At 43.5% G+C, this 16,063-nt stretch overlaps 1 protein-coding gene across 1 annotated transcript in view; it reads right to left on the bottom strand.

The window, feature by feature from the left end:
* Positions 1–216: 216 nt before the first annotated feature.
* The window catches only part of USP46 (ubiquitin specific peptidase 46), a 61,360-nt gene continuing 45,513 nt past the window's right edge, over positions 217–16,063 (bottom strand). The window contains exons 6-9 of the mRNA XM_042936399.1: positions 10,481–10,564; positions 8,222–8,419; positions 4,994–5,072; positions 217–3,953 (exon numbers count right to left, since the gene is read on the bottom strand). Coding sequence (XP_042792333.1) covers positions 3,852–3,953; positions 4,994–5,072; positions 8,222–8,419; positions 10,481–10,564 — 463 coding nt within the window. The 3' untranslated portion in view covers positions 217–3,851. The remainder of the gene's footprint in view (positions 3,954–4,993; positions 5,073–8,221; positions 8,420–10,480; positions 10,565–16,063) is intronic.

Raw genomic sequence — 16,063 nt, 5'->3', positions numbered from 1 at the left:
TTTTTACTCGGCGCAAGGGATGAGTTACCTCCAGAACCTTGACAGTAGCATTGCCTTTATACGTCACAATGACCAGAATGTTCTATACATTTCCACCGCTTCAAAATTACATTTGGAATGATTAGCCAGACATGAGACTTGCCAATAACTCACATTTTATAAAAAGGATTTTAAGTCCATGTGTGTAACATTACCAAGATATAATTCTCTAGGAAGGGAATTCCTATTTTATTTATTTATTTTTTTTGCAAACAATTTTAGAGGCAGGGTGTTAAACTGATTGAAATTTCACAAGATTGACATTATTGCTTAAAGTGCTTGACTTGGTTACAAAAAAAAAAAAAAAGATTAAGGTACAGATCATTTTAAATAAAAACTAAACTTGTTTTCTTTAGCAACAAAATGAAATGAATGCCACACAAATACAGTAACTATTTTGGTTACAAAGAAATGGAAGCCAAAAATAAATTAATGTAATACTGGAAAACAGAAATTTAATTAGGCAGAAAAGTAGGAAATAATTTTCCCTGACCCATGCCATTTACATGAGTTAATCACAATAGTGCCGATAAATGCCTTGACCATATAATAGCAAATGAGGGCAAAACATTTAGTGCACAATATTTTAATACACGTAAATATACAAAGTTGATCAAAATGCAATGTTTAAAGATAAAATCCATCTGTAATAAAGCTACACTCCAATATCTAAAATAAGCCCTAAGCTCCAGTTAGAACATAGTTCATTGTTAGGCATGCCCATGAAATTAAGCATATCCATGAAAATAAATGCATAGGGACCACTCCTGTCATTTTTTTTTTTTTTTCCCATTTCATCTGAAATCCAAAATATACCAGGCGGTAAAACCAAATATGACTGGCTTCTGAGTCAAACCAACACCCTCCTGCATTGTGTTCCTTGGCTCTCTGAGAACCAGTCCATTTGATGTTGCCTTGGAAGGAAAAATGCATCCACGTAACAGGACTGGATGTCAGCTCATTTTGCCAAAAAGTGACTTTTAAACAAATGCCTTTTTAGCAAACTGTACCATAATCTAGATGCTCAGCCAGTAAGTCACCAATAGAGCAAATACTCTTCTCTTCTCTAGGTGTAAAACATTGTAACTTATTTTAAAACCCTGCAGCAGTTAAAAGAAATACAGCAGGCCTACTCACTCCTGCCAGAAAAGGACCCACAAAAACCCTGCCATTTGAGGGAATATTGCTGAGCCTTTGTGCTATCGTTGACCTCAGAATGGTCTCACCTACCTCACACCATTCCCTGCCCTGCACGATGAACAAGGGTGAAAGAGAAAGTGTTTGCATGCTACTGTCTTTACATAAAGTGAAATGATTCTGGGGAAACGTAGCTGCCTAGTGTTTGTTCCATTTACTGAAGAGGAAAGAAATTACCAGATAGCTCTAAGTTTAAAAGCTCTGATGGAGTGTTGGTGGATAAGTGTGTTTTGGTCTTTCTCCAAGCTTCTCCTCCTGCATCACACAACCATTTTAATGCCTTCGCATTTTATCTTCCATACTTGTTTTTATTCCTAAACTGTATCCATGAATTCAGAATTTTAACTGACCCTTTCAATTACTTCTGTTAAGTCACTGGGAAAAACTCTTCACACATACAGACCAAAAACAAAACAAAACAAAACAAAACACCCAAAACCAAACCAAACAAAACAAAAAAATCCAAACAAACAAACAAACAAAAACAGTAGTGAATCTGTGACTTAGCATTTAGATGTTACCTCTGTAGGCTTCCAATTGAAACTTTCTTTCTCTAACAAATTAGCCTCAAGAGTCATTCCAAAGATAATTTTAATAGTTTTTCTTATGAACCAGCTCCAAATATATTAGATATGAACCATCATTTTTTAAAAAAAAACTTTGCAACCTACAGTCAAATATATGGGTTATATATAGTACAAACAGTTCCTCGGATCAGTTGCCTTCAATTGCAAAGTGTCTCCTCTTAAAAACGGAATAAATACTCACCTTCCAGGTAAGTGATTACTGCATATGTTTCATGAGGAAAAAAAAAAAAAAAAAGACAAAATATTTATAAATATGAATTTGCCTCTAAATAAGGCAAGGTATATTTTCATCACTTGTATAAAATAACGTGAAGATCACCCTGTTTTTGTCTTCTCCAGTGAAAAGTAAAACATTTCACTTCAAGCATGAACAAATGAAGTGTTGGCATGCTTATTTAAGTTCTGAGCAATAAACAGTTCAAGATATCTTAAAGACAAGAAATCCAGTTTTCATCTAGATAAAGTGCTATGCTCTTAATTGTTACAAAATGGCTGCTAACATTTCCAATTTCAATTTTAGTTCACATTATGCCAAACATTTGCATGTTCATTCGCTGATTTATTAGGTAACAAAATAGTATGTTCACAGTATCTTAGAAGTGTATGGAAGTCAACCGACTTCCCAAAGGAAGCCAAGATCTATGCCTCATAGTATTTGTAAGAATCCAAAAACCAGCTCAACAGCAAAACGCCAAATTGACCCTTTTAATAAAAGGTACCAATACTCAAGTGATCTAATAAATACATACATAACAAAAGTGAAAAAAGTAAAAGTAACTACAGTGAGATGAGGTTCTTCCAAAAAACGGTCTTGTCAAGCGTTCTAGGAGTCTGAGCCAAAGAAAAGTTGCCATTTTGTTCATTCCTCCGCCCGCCCGCTCCCACTTCCTTTGACCCACCTTCACCCCCAGCTGACTCCAGTGGTCCCTCTAGGGAAGGTTCCTTATTAGTCCTGGGACTCGCCAGCGCCTCAGTCAACAGACTGAAATGTTAAAAGGTGAACAGCTGTACAATGCGGCCAATGGTGGTGACACTGCAGTGTCTGGGTCCTTCCTGACCGAGAAGGTGGTGGGTACTGACTGGCTAAGGAGAGCTGTGCCGGAAGCAGTCACCACGGTAGCCCAGCCCTGCGGCCACAGCCTGCAGAACACCAGCCGGCCCGGGCGGATGCCTTGGAAAGCTTAGCAGCGCCAGATAAAGGACAGATACAACTCACAGGACCTTACGGAAGTAGAGCATCACTAAAAACAAATGGCGTAGGGGTATCTTCCTGAAACGTGGTTTTGGTAGAAAGGTAAGAAAAGTAAGTTTTCACTGTCCACAAAAGCGTCCTCCTCTGGGCTCTGCCTGCCCTGAGCTCCGTGCCTTCTTAGCCTCTGGGGTCCTAACGGCGGCGGGCGGCGAGGGGAGCACAGCCCCAGGCAGGCGCTAGCCACCGTGAACAGTTTCTCTCCACCCTGTTCCGCCTGGAGGATGATTTTAGTATTGAGGTTACTCACTTTTAAACGTTTTCACTTGCACAAACTTAAAGCTATAGCTGCAGCCCTAACAGGTGAACTTCCACCCGATTCTGTCCTTGCGTCAGAAAAGAGGCAGAGAAGCTACAAATGGGTAGCAGTGCTTCCCGGGACAAGTTAAAGGAATGCATTGACATGAGATCCCGGAAGCCACTTGGGACGTTTAGCAGGGACCCAAAACAGACTGTAGACCTTCCCGTAGGAAATGTCACTCTAATTCAGCCAGACATAGCCGGTGGCGTAGCGTTTACCCAATCCTAAAATTAGCAACTGTTACTCATACAAATCTTACTACAATCTGATTGCAGTTAACTCTACCTCAGACTAAAATAAAACCACAAGTAGTGCTGCATGTAAAAAACCAAAGGGAGAGAAAGTCTAACCCAGCCAGACCATTACACTTGGCGTAGTACCACTGGCGGGGCCACTGGGGAGGAAAGTCTGCAGAGAAACCAGGGAATAGTGCTGTGAACAGTTCCCCCCATGTGAATTCGTCCCACAGTTCTTCAAGTTATTCTCTTGACTGATAGAATAAAATATATCCGGACTCTGAATTTTTTGATATATCTGACGTCAGGCCATAGAATTCTTCAATAGCTTGGGCATCTATTTTCTGCAATAAGAGAAAGAAAACAATACAACTGTTTAATGGGATGACTGAGAGAAGGGAAGAAAAACAAATGGAATGAACGAGAAGACTGAAGCAAACACTGTTTGCTACAAAATCACAACTGGGAACTTTCAACAGCAAACAGCTAATTCCACAGACCTGGCAATGGGGCATGATTACATATGTTGCAAATCCTGGAGGAGGGAGGCCAGCCTTCAAGCTATCGGCAAACATATGTGGGCATGCTCTGAAGCAGCCAGGACGCCCGTCTTTCAAATGGTAAACTGGGGGGTCTGGGGAATAACCTTAATTCTTGCAGGTCGTCAGACTTCATTCCCATTAGTGTCACCCTCTGAGCTAAAACGGACCTTGTCTGAGTGTGGAATTCTCTCTGGCTAGTATTCCTTTACAACAAAATCAATATATGGGAACACTTGAGTGTAATATAAAGATTTCCAGGTCCAACAGACTGAAAACATATTTTTAAATATCAATCCATACAAGAAGAATCTGGCATAATGAAAGAGTGCTTACAGAGCTTTTTATTAAGTTTATTATTGGGCTGTGTGCTGACAGCTCGGAGCCTGGAGCCTGGAGCCGGATTCTGTGTCTCCCTCTCCCTCTGCCCCTCCCCTGCTCGCACCCTGTCTGCCTCTCTCTCCAAAATAAATAAACGTTAAAAAAAAATAAAAATTTAAAAAATGAAAATAAAGAGTTTATTATTTGGTCTGTAGTAGAGAGGGCTTTAATCACAGTGGAAAATGAGACTTACATATGAATACGGTTTCAGGGGACAAAGAGATCCCACATCTATGGCTGATCAGTTAACAAGAACGCAGTTAACTCATTAGTCCCCAGTCACACCCCTTTCTCCCTTTCTATAGAGAATAAAGAACAGCAGAATTTAGTCTTGAGAGAAATGTAAATGGTTTTTAAGCCAGGTTATGGGAAAACAGGCCTATTTTAGGAAATGTCCGCACATACACATTCCCCCAAATACAGTCTACGCTGCAGCCCCATTATAGAGTAATCTGCATACCAACCTCTACAATGTCATCATCAAACAAAAGCCAGAAGCCATGACTCTTCACAATAGTAATATAATGCCCACGATTAGGACCACTGGAAAAGAACAAACACAAGTTATCAAGTTAACATTAACTTCTTTCAAAAACTAGGTACTTCTTTTTAGGCAGTGATCTACCTGAACAACCTCTCTCAGCAGGAGAATGGGTATAGGTCACGTCTATATCCACATTTATTTGGCCACAATTTATGGAGGAAGACCCACGTGGTGGTGCTGTGGTGAGCATAAAGGAATCTTCTGCAAAGATGCAAAAAAGTGAGGCTTCTAAAGACCCACAGTCCAGTGGGGAAAGCAGATATTCAAATTCAACAGATATAAATGAATAATTACCGTACACCTACTATGTGCCAGACTCTCTTCTGGCCGTCAGACAAAAAAGCAGTGAAGAAAACAGTGTCCCCACTTTCTTGGGATGAGGGCTGGAGAGGCACTGAACAAACTAAAATAGATTTCAATGTATACTAAGTGTGATGAAGGGGCGCCTGGGTGCCTCAGTCAGTCTAGTGTCTGCCTCTTGATTTTGACTCAGGTCACCATCTCACAGTTCATGAGTTTGAGCCCCACGTCGGGCTCTGCACGGACAGTCAACGCAGAGCCTGTCTGGGATTCTCTCCCTCCTTCTCTCTCTGCCCCTACCACCTCCTTCTCGCTTGCTCTCTCTCAAAATAAATAAACTCAAAAAAAAAAAAAAAGTGCCATGAAACATAAAGCAGAATAAAGCATGGTGAGTGACAGAGGGAAGTACTATTTGATACACAATGGTGACAGTCCTCTGCTAACCCAAGATCTGAGCAGAAGGAACTTTCCCTGAGAGACGAGGTGATGGTGACGAGCCATGTGACCATGTGATGGAAGTTTACAGCAGGTGCAAAGGTACTGGGCATGGCAGGGGTGGGGGGTGGGGGGGTTCCTGCGGGGTTCACTGAAGAGCAAGGAAGCCTGAGCCCAGGGGGGCGGGGGGTGGCAGGGGGAGGAAGGAGGCCACAGAGGTGGGGCATGGGGTATTGTGGTTTGGATTTTGGACTCTGCGGTGAGTCAGTCAGGAAGACACTGGGGAACTCTGAGGAGTGGCATCATCTAAGTTTTAGAAATATATTAAACTATAATATAGAATAACACGTGCTCAAAGGAAAAGGTATGTATCACATAATATGGGAAAAAGTAGAACTACACAGCTGTTACTATTAGTTAGATCTGCACGACTGAGGGAATTTAACCCCAAATCTAGAGTTCCGTTTTGTTTTTGCAATGTACCACTAAAGTTCAAAAGCCAAATTTGCCTTTGTTTTCTTTTTTTTTTTTTTTTAATTTTTTTAAGTAACCTCTGTGCCCAATGTGGGGCTCGACTCACAACCCAAAGACCAAGAGTCACATGCTGTACTGACTGAACCAGCCAGGTGACCCTGTCCGCTTTCTTTAAATACAAGACAGCCATGCGAACTGTTCCTGCCTTTCTCCGACGCCATCCAGCCACTCTCTCCCCTCCCTGGGCTCTGGACCCTAGGTTTCCCGTTCTTCACACGGCAGGCCTTTGCCCTGGAGACACTCTGCCCGAAATGATCCTCTTCCGATGTGGGCCTTCCTGGCTCATTTTAGCCCTTAGGCCTCAACCCCAATGTCACCTTGGTAGCTTCACTTCACCAGTCCCCATCCCTGCAGAGGAACCTTCAACTGCTCTCTCTCAGCGCCCTGTTCATTCCTCATAGCGTTCCTCAAACTCGAAGTCATCTCCCAGTACTTTTGTTTTGGTGCTGACAGGCGGTGTGCTTACTTGCTAATTATCTATCTTTCTCGCCAGAGGCTCAGCTTCATGAGAACAGGGCCCGTGGATCTTCATCACTGCTGTACCTTCAGACTCTGCTACGAACCCAAGAAACCCAAGTTGTTCAGAGAATAACTGCAGTCGAAATCAGAGAATGAGACCGCACCAGCTGCATCCATGGGCCAGGAGGTCCTGGCGTGGATGAGGGAACGCTCAGCTCCCCAGCCTCGGAGATCCCCAGCGTCCACGGCCCAGAGCCACCTGATCCCCGTGTGCAAGGCCAGCCCTGCTCTGTGTAGGAGGACAGTCCTGTCTCTAGTGGGGGAGAATTTAATGAATGCTAGTTAGTAGCACGTGTGACTCGGCACCAGTTGGCCCTCGCTGCCAGGACCGCTCTGACCTTGAGCCCTCATTACAGAAAGTCACTATTCTGCAACCCAACCTCACTTGTCCTCCAGGTCCCCTATAGGGGTCGCCGCCTTATCCTCACCAATGCTCTAGGGATTAGTCATCACCCACAGAGATCCGTACTGAAAACGGGTATATACTTCTGAGCACCTTCTGTCTCCCCATCACCTGCCCACATCAGCCCACTGCCAGCCTCGGCCACAATGCCCTCCAGGTACCGGGCTCTGCCAGCCCTAAGACCTTCCAGTTCCTGCCACGAGGTCCCACCCAGCATTCACAGCTAGTTTCCAGATCACGGGCCTCATGTGTTCTTTAGAAAAATAACTGGTGGAATTCCTCTTCAGGAAAACCACAGAGCTGGCTTATAACAGACCAAAACACAGAACACTGGGAATGTAAGAAAGGATCCTGTGACTTCAAGTCCGCTCTGCATGGGACAAATAAGGTGCTTCAGAGGCGAAGCATCCGCCGCCGTGCAGGGGGAAAAGGAAATCAGTCTACTCCTCTGCGTGGAACCACGCATCCTCTTGTTATGGTCTGTGCACGAAAATCCAATCCAGGCAGATGGAGAGGAAAATAATCCTGCTCAGTGACACACCCCTACCTAAAACCCAGAAGGGTAGGGGAACGACAGAACACAAATCTCTTCCAGCTGAGCAAAGGATAACAAACAGGTGTATTTTCAGTGGACTTTTCCATGCTTGTATCTATAGCTATGGAAGAAAAAAATATCTGCTCAAAGGACTTTCAGCAAAACACTTTTCTTCTCCGTATCTAGGAGCCTTCTCTCCTACTCTCTTTTTTCTGGTTGGGGAAGGGCTAAAAACTGCATGAAGAATATCTTGAAGAGTACATTTTGGATTTATTTTGAGATGATGGGTAAGAGCCTGGAAGACGTTCTCAGAAGTCCCATTACTACGGAGTCTCACAGCCCAGGAAAGGCATAGCTGCCTCTGTTTCGGCACCCTTCTCACGTGTACCCCGCCGTGCGCCCGCTTTTCCGCCTGCCCTCACCTGCCACAGTGAACCACCACAGCGACCAGGTCGTACATGCGGTCCAGGTTCACGGCGTCGCTGGAGGTGTTGAAGAGCCGGAGCTCCAGCGGGAAGACCACCCGGTAAGACAGCTTGGTGTACCTGTGCAGCTGTTCCATGTACTTGAACCGCTTTAGGTGCAGGGCCAAAATCATGGGCAGCTTTTTTACTCTCATCCTAAGAAACCACGAAATAGAAAAGAAGTTATACCCCCTAAGAGCTGTTGGGGGGCAGAATACACTGCTGCCACACAAACGGAGAGCAGAAGGGGTCTAACAGACTTCAGGTCAGCAAGTAACCACACCGCCCGCAAGAATAAAAGGATGCTTGCACACATACAGCTGGTTATCCTGCTTGCTCGGCTAACCGGGCACAGCCAGCAGGAGAGGAGGACAACAGCAGCTCTGTTTCTCTCTGGCCAAAGGAGACAGTCCTGAAGTTTTATACCAGTGCAAATACGGTGTGTAACTGCTCTCCATTACTGCCCCCTGCCTTCCAGAAAGGAACAATATTTGGACAGCCACACCCCCCCTCCACCCCGCCTGGAGATAATGGAGAGGAGGGGTGACCACTTTTGGGAAGAGGACAAGCAGAAGGCTGCGGTATGGACTTCTGGGGTCTGAGGACCACGGGGGGGCGCTTGGGGAAACCAAGCACGCTGGGCTCATGCTCACTCACTCGTGTGTCGGTCCTTCCCCTCGTCTAGCTCTTGGTTTCCCCACTCGTAAAATGTAGGGGTTGGCTTAAGGGCCACACTTCTCAAACTGGGCTTGTGGAGCACTGGAGACATCAGCAGAGGCGGGGTTCCTGGGGCCAAGTTTGGACAGCTACTTTCTATTTCAAAGTTCCTCCCTGTGCACTGGCAGAGAGGTTCTGAGAAATCCTACAGTAAAGGAACTGTTCTCTTTTGTCTGATGTAGCAGTTCCCAAACTTACATGAACACAGAAATCTTTTTTCACTAGGTGACCATTAATATTCCTTGGTAAAAAAAAAATTCATAAAAACAATAGTTTATGGAGACCAACTCTGCTGGAATAGAGACCTTTGGTCCCCTTCCGGGACCCCCATTCTAGGAATGCCCTGAGTCAGTGTCAATGCTGTTCAGCATGCACACATTTTCAATGCATATTATTTGAAAAGGACAAATTTTAAGAGACTGTTGTTCAGGAATCTATTGAGGTAAAACCCTGTTTGTAAAAATAAGCAAAATAACGTCTGCAGAAACAGAAGAATCATGGGAAGCCTGATGTTTTACAGCAACACACATTATTTTAATGAATATGCCTTCATGCCATATAGGAAGGCCTGGGCTGGCCTTGGGTTGACTGAGATTGTAAGGACAGGGAGAAGTGAGCTCCCCTGATGACTCACAAAAGTTAACCAGCTATCACTGCACTCCCATCTGCCACAAGGAGTCACCTTTTGTAAGTTTTGATGCAGCAAGGAAAGATGTGCATGTGTGCATGTCTAGGGGGGAAGAGCAGGGAAGGCTGAGCAGAGAAATGATTTCAACCTCAGCTCAAGACCCCTGAAGGTTTTAGATGATGGTAATGAGCTTCTGTGAACTATTCTGAATATTCCACAACCATGGGCAGGGTAAATTCAATTCACAGTAAGGCTTCACACGATAATTAAAATATCAAGTTTCTTGGCTTCCGGGGGCAGATAACAGAGAATCACTGATTCGCACACATTGTCCACGGGCTCTAACTTGCCGGTGCTGGTAAAAAGGCAACCATGGATCCTGTATCAATTCAGAATGTGATGCTTCTTATCACCTATCCATGCAACTGATGTGTTATTGATTTCCTCGTGTTTCCACATTAAATCATTAACTTTTTAAACCTCTTGTGCCTCTAAATAAGAAGTTCCAATATGAAGTAACAATTCTACTAGATATCTACTATGTGTTATACTCTATGCTAAATCCTTTTTATAATCTGTCTTTAATCACAAGAAAATAGTAATTATATCTGACCACCACTCATTTACCCAGCATAGTATCTGATACACAGCACACAATAAATATTTGTTGAACGAATGAACAAATGATCAAACGATCAGACAAATGGACAACTTTCCAAGGCAGGCACTCTTATCCTAGTTTATCCAGGGAGGAAGGCAATTGACTTCTTCAAAGCTACTTGGCCACGAGCCCACAGAACTGGGATTCAAAATCAGGTATGGTTCCTTCCCTCAAAACCAAGCCACCCTCTGGGCTAAACCCTTTTACACACCTTTTCTGGGCCTCCTGTTTGCTGCAGCACGTTTCACAATAATATTTCTGTTCACTACACAGTGTTTCTGTGTTGCTGAAGTCTCTGCAGAGAAAAATATTTTCAACTCAAAAAACAGTCCAAAATGTACTTAGTATACACCATGTTTTAAACCCTTTATCACCTGCAGGGTAATTTTTAAGTGAATGCAGGGAAAGAAGTAATGAGAAAAGACTTTTCTTATGAGTAGGGGCTATGATTGCCATTACAGCATGTCTGCTGGACTGGGTTATGGTTTCACCTTTGGAGATTTCCAAGGATAGCTTTATTAAGTGGGACACAAATAGATATAAATTAGAGTTTCCAACTGATTAAAAAAAATATCAAGTTTTAACAAGACTACCTATAAATTGGAGATTAAAAATTATAACAGAAAATACTATTGTAAACGTCCATCATTACACTGTAAGTCAGGTCCAAAAACCTCAATCACATAAAATGCAAGGTGACATTATTGTGTAGTTAATGAAAAACAGGGTATCTCAGGAGTCTGTATTTTCTAAGATTACGAAAGTAAAGATAATGAAATTTAAATCACATACAACTGCCCTTATATTGAACTAAGAAAATCCCAAATTAGCAGGAGATGCCAGCTTTCTACAATCCCCAGCTCCCCGCCCCCACCCCCCCCCCACCCGGCTCCCTTTGAGAACAAATGTCATTGTGATGTTATATCTGTATTCACCCCTATCATGAGACTTACTGCACTACTTATAAGTTTTCATTTTTTTAAATGTCATGGCTTTTCATTCTTTTCTGGTCATTGAGATTCTACTTAACATTCCTGTGGTACCGCTTCAAAGGCTGAGAAGAACATCCAGAATATAATAATACCCTAGAGTCTTGAGAAAGCCTGTGATGTTTCTTTATTCATAGGAGTATCCTAGCACCAGAATGATCAGATTTTATTAAACAGAAAGTGTTATTTACATGGTGTTATGGACTCACACACATAAACAGAGCTTACCAAAAGAAAACATAGATTGCTCATTTATTCACTACTCAAATGTTTACTGACAGCACTCTGGGCTTGGTGCCAGGGGTTCACAGAGGCACCTGCCCTCACACTGCTCACAGTCTAACACGCACACATGAGAGCGAGCCGCTTATGTGTTCAGTGCAGGTCAACAAGTCATTTCAGGGGCGCCTGGGTGGCTCAGTCGGGTAAGTGTCCGACTTCAGCTCAGGTCATGATCCCAAGGTTTGCGGGTTCAAGCTCCGTGTCAGGCTCTCTGCAGTCATCAAAGAGTCTGCTTCAGATTTTCTCTCCCTCTCTCTCTGTCCCTCCCCCACTCATTCTCTCTCTCTCAAAAATAAGTAAACATTAAAAAAGAAAAATCATTTCAGGGGCACCTGGTTAAGTGTCAGACTCTTGATTTTGGCTCAGGTCATGATCTCACAGTTTGTGAGATCAAGCCCCAAGTCAGGCTCCACACTTGTGGTATCTCTCTCTCTCTCTCTCTCTGCCCCCCCCCCCCCCCATCTCTCTCTCAAAAAAAAAAAAAAATAATAATAATTTCATACAATTCTCCTGCCTAAAATGCTTCAACAGTTCCTTAGTGCAATTCAGAATGAAACTCGAATTCTTTGCCATGGCCAGTAGGCCCTCAGTCCCCATACCCCTAGCTGTTCTGACCTCATCTCCTACCCTGCCTCACCTCCTTCACCTGGCTTAGGCCACACCAGCAGCTTTCTCCTGTCCCTCCAGAATGCCATACCCTTTCTGCTTCAGGGCTTCTGCAGGTGCTGCTTCCTCTGCACTAACAGCTCATTTCCAGATGCTTCCATGGCTGCCTCTGCCCATTGCTCAGAGCTCAGCACAAATGTCACCTCCTGGGAGACTTCTTTGTCCACCTTCTCCAAACCCACTCAGCCTCTATCTGGTTTGCAGTCTTGTTTTCTTCTGAGCACTTACCCTTATCTGAAACCATCCTCCTATTTGATTACATGCCTTCCCTCTATGTGGGCAATGACTCTGTCTCACTCACTGCCGCAGCCCCAGCACCATGAAGAGGCCCAATGCAGCACGGCATTCCATAATATTTGTTGGCTGAGTGAAGACAGAAGCACGTGTATAAAGTCCAGGGGAAAGCACAGAGGAGGGAGAAATGAACTTGGGGTAATGTGAGTTGTTTCCAAGCGGTGATGTGGAAGTCAGGCTCTCGAAGAAGGAAAGTGTGCAGGTGGGTAAGAGGTAAGCATTCCAGACAGAGGGAACGCTCCAGCATAGGGAGACGGAAGCAAGGTGTGGGTGTGTCTTAGAAGCTGGTGTGGACCCTGTGACTCTGGAAATCCACTGATGGGGCTCAGCAAGGAAAAGATGTAACCAGACAGTGCTTTCTAGAGTAACCATTTCTGGCAGCACTACAGAGGAAGGACAGGAGGTGTTGAGAGGCAAGAAAATGATTTAGAAGACAATTATACTCAAATCTCAGATCTCAGCTGCTCGGTGCGTAATACAAACTCACACTTAACTGAATGAACACAGGCTAACTCCTTTTTATTTTATTTTTTTTTAAGTTTATGTATTTATTTGGAGAGAGTGTGAGAGCGAGCATGAGGAGGGGAGGGGCAGAGAGAGGGAGAGAGAATCCCAAGCAGGCTCCGCACTGTCAGCGCAGAGCCCGGCGTGGAGCTCAAACTCACGAACCGTGAGGTCATGACTTGAGCCGAGGTCAAGAGTCTGATGTTCAACCAAAGGAGCCACTCAGGCGCCCCCAGACTAACTCTTTAATGAAGTAACTGATGTGAAATCCTTTCTTGGCCTGCACAGGGTTGGGGTGGAATGGGGCTGGGGTAGACAAGGAAGGGGGGGAGGAGAGTATGGGTAGGTGATGGTGGAGGTTCATATCCATGGGATTTCTACCACAGATACAGCTCTTTATCCAGCTCAAGAGCCAGAATAACCAAGGCAAGCACAGCAGTGAATAAGGAATTAAATACTTTCTACTCTTACTTTTCAAAGAAAGTTTTCTGAAGTGATTGCAGACCCACATGAGTGGAAATATAGCAAAAGTTAGTACTTAATATAAAGACCTGATTTAAAATTCACCTCCATCCTGCCACACCCCGGCTGGCTGGGGGCTTACTGCCACGAGACACAGGGCAATGCTTCCGGGGCATCTGTGAGTTGAGAAGTGGAAAATGAGGCTACATCAGGGAAAAGGGCTGACCCCAGCAGGAGACTCGGAGGCAGAGCAGGTCTGTCAATAGAGGCTGTACAGTTGTTGGAATCAAAGCAGGCAACAAGGGGTGAGGAAACCTTTCAAGGAGAAAGTCAAAGAGGAGGGAGAGAGTAGAGAGGCCTTTCTGATGCTCAGGATAAATGACCAAAGCACAGAGGTAAGGTTAGGGGAAAGCACAAAACTCTGTATTTCTTTACAAAGAGTTACAATAGCAATAAAACATCATTCAGAAATACACTTTGGAAATGAATCTAGTAAGAAATAGAAGTCTTTATAAAGAAAACTATGAAATTCTAGAAAAATGTATGAAAGAAAACTTGAAAACCTGAAGAAAGACTATGTTTCCGGGTGGAAAGACTGTTGTAAAGACAGCCGTTGTGTCCAAGGTTATGTCCATGTTTGACACATTTTTTAGTACAGTCTTAACTTTTCCACTCAATGCAATACTTCAGAAATTGATTTTTTTTTTTAATTCTCAAACAACACTTCCCGATAAGTGTCCTGTCATGATCCCCACAGAAAAGGTTACCCTGTAGAAGAGTTAGCCCAGAGCAGCTCCAGGCTGTGCCTGACCTCCCAGGAGCCAAGGGGATCAATCCACACCTATAACCTATTTCCTGGTGCACACCAGCTGGGAAACTTTGTTCTGGGGTTGACATCGGCAACATCAGCGGGTCTCCGGGCTGCCCATTAAAGTTACCCGGGGAGCTTTCGAAACACACTCAATGCCTAATTCCTCCCCCTGGCCCCCACTTGATTACACCAGAATCTCTCCAGGTAGAATCCAGGCATTATTGTTCTTAAAGTTTCCCTTTAAGAATATGCTTCGAAGTCTGAGAGCCACTGTGGTCTGTGCTTTGTATACCTTAACATGCACTTGAATCACATGGAGATCCTGTTAAAATGAAGATTCTGGTTCATTCATTCATTCTTGGGGGAGACCTGAGATGCTGTTCTAATGAGATCCCAGGTGATGTCAATGGTGCTAGCCCACAGACCACTGTTTGAGTAGCAAAGATTTAGAGCAGCGGATCTCAAACTTTGGTGGTATTAGGATCACCAAGAAAATTAATTAAAAATAGTGGCCAAGGCTCACTGAAGGTGAATAGGGCCAGGGCCAAATTATGGGAGCAGCCTAAGTGTCCAACGATTGATGAAGGATAAAGAAGATGTGGTGTGTGTGTGTGTGTGTATGTGTGTATTTCTGCCATAAATAGTATTCAGCCATAAAAAAGAGTGAAATCTTGCCATTTGCAACAACATGGATGGAGCTAGAGTGTATTATGCTAAGCGAAATAAGTCAAAAAAGACAAATACCATATGATTTCACTCAAACAAAACAAAGGAAGGAAAAAAAGACACAACTACAGAGAACAAACTGATGGTTACTAAGGGGAGGTTGGTGGGGGGCTGGGTGAAATAGGTGATGGGGGTTAAGGAGTGCAAGTGTTGTGATGAGCACTGGGTGTTGTGTAATTGCTTAGTCACTATATTGTACACCCGAAACTAATATAATACTAGATGTGAACTCTACTGGAATTAAAATTAAAAACTTAAAAAAAAAAAAAAAAAAAAAAAAGGATATGATGACCAAAACAAATAAATCATTGTTGGGCCCTGGCTCTGAAAAGGAAAAAAAAAAAAAAAAAAAAGAGGGAGAGAGAGGCCTGGGTTCACTGAAGTTGAATACTGGCTAGGCCCCCATTTTTATAAACTTCCCCAAGGTGATTTTCATACACACCAAAGTTTGAGAACCAATGAGCAGAGTATTAAAGAAGACTGAAAAAAGAAATCCACAAGAAACACTTAGATGTCAACTATTAGAAAATACTTTATATCAGTAATAACCCAACACAGGTCAGAGAAACAAAACAGAGAAACCAATAAACAAGCATGCAGCAATGGATGTGTGGTGGGGACAGGAGATATATGAACTTAGTACTTAAAAGAAATTTTCCAAAAGAAGTAGAAAAATAATTCGTTTTAGAGAGGATACATTTTTAAAACAGCTACGGGAGAATGAAAAGCTACTTTCCTCCCAGCTGACCTCGGCAGCGCTGGAAGAATGGACATTTAATATGAGAGGAGGACAGGGGAAGGGAAAAAAGGTGCTTCAGAGAGTGGAGAACGTTTCCGTAAAGGAGCCACAGGGGAGACTAAGGCACTGAAGTGAAAGACAAAAACTACCCAAAAGGCCATAGAAGGGTAATTAAGATAAACTTCACTTATTTGAAGTTTTTGCCTGAGGCCATCCCTGAACTTTTCAAAAGAAGAAAAAACTATCTTGGTATTCACTTCTGATACCGATGGCTCCCCGGGCCTAAGACAAAGCACTGACATATGAAATATTTGGAATATA

The sequence above is a fragment of the Panthera leo genome, chromosome B1 (genome assembly GCF_018350215.1).
Source record: "Panthera leo isolate Ple1 chromosome B1, P.leo_Ple1_pat1.1, whole genome shotgun sequence".
NCBI lineage: Eukaryota > Metazoa > Chordata > Mammalia > Carnivora > Felidae > Panthera > Panthera leo.
Note: the sequence above shows the minus strand (reverse complement) of the source record. Positions and strands in the feature narration are given on the sequence as shown.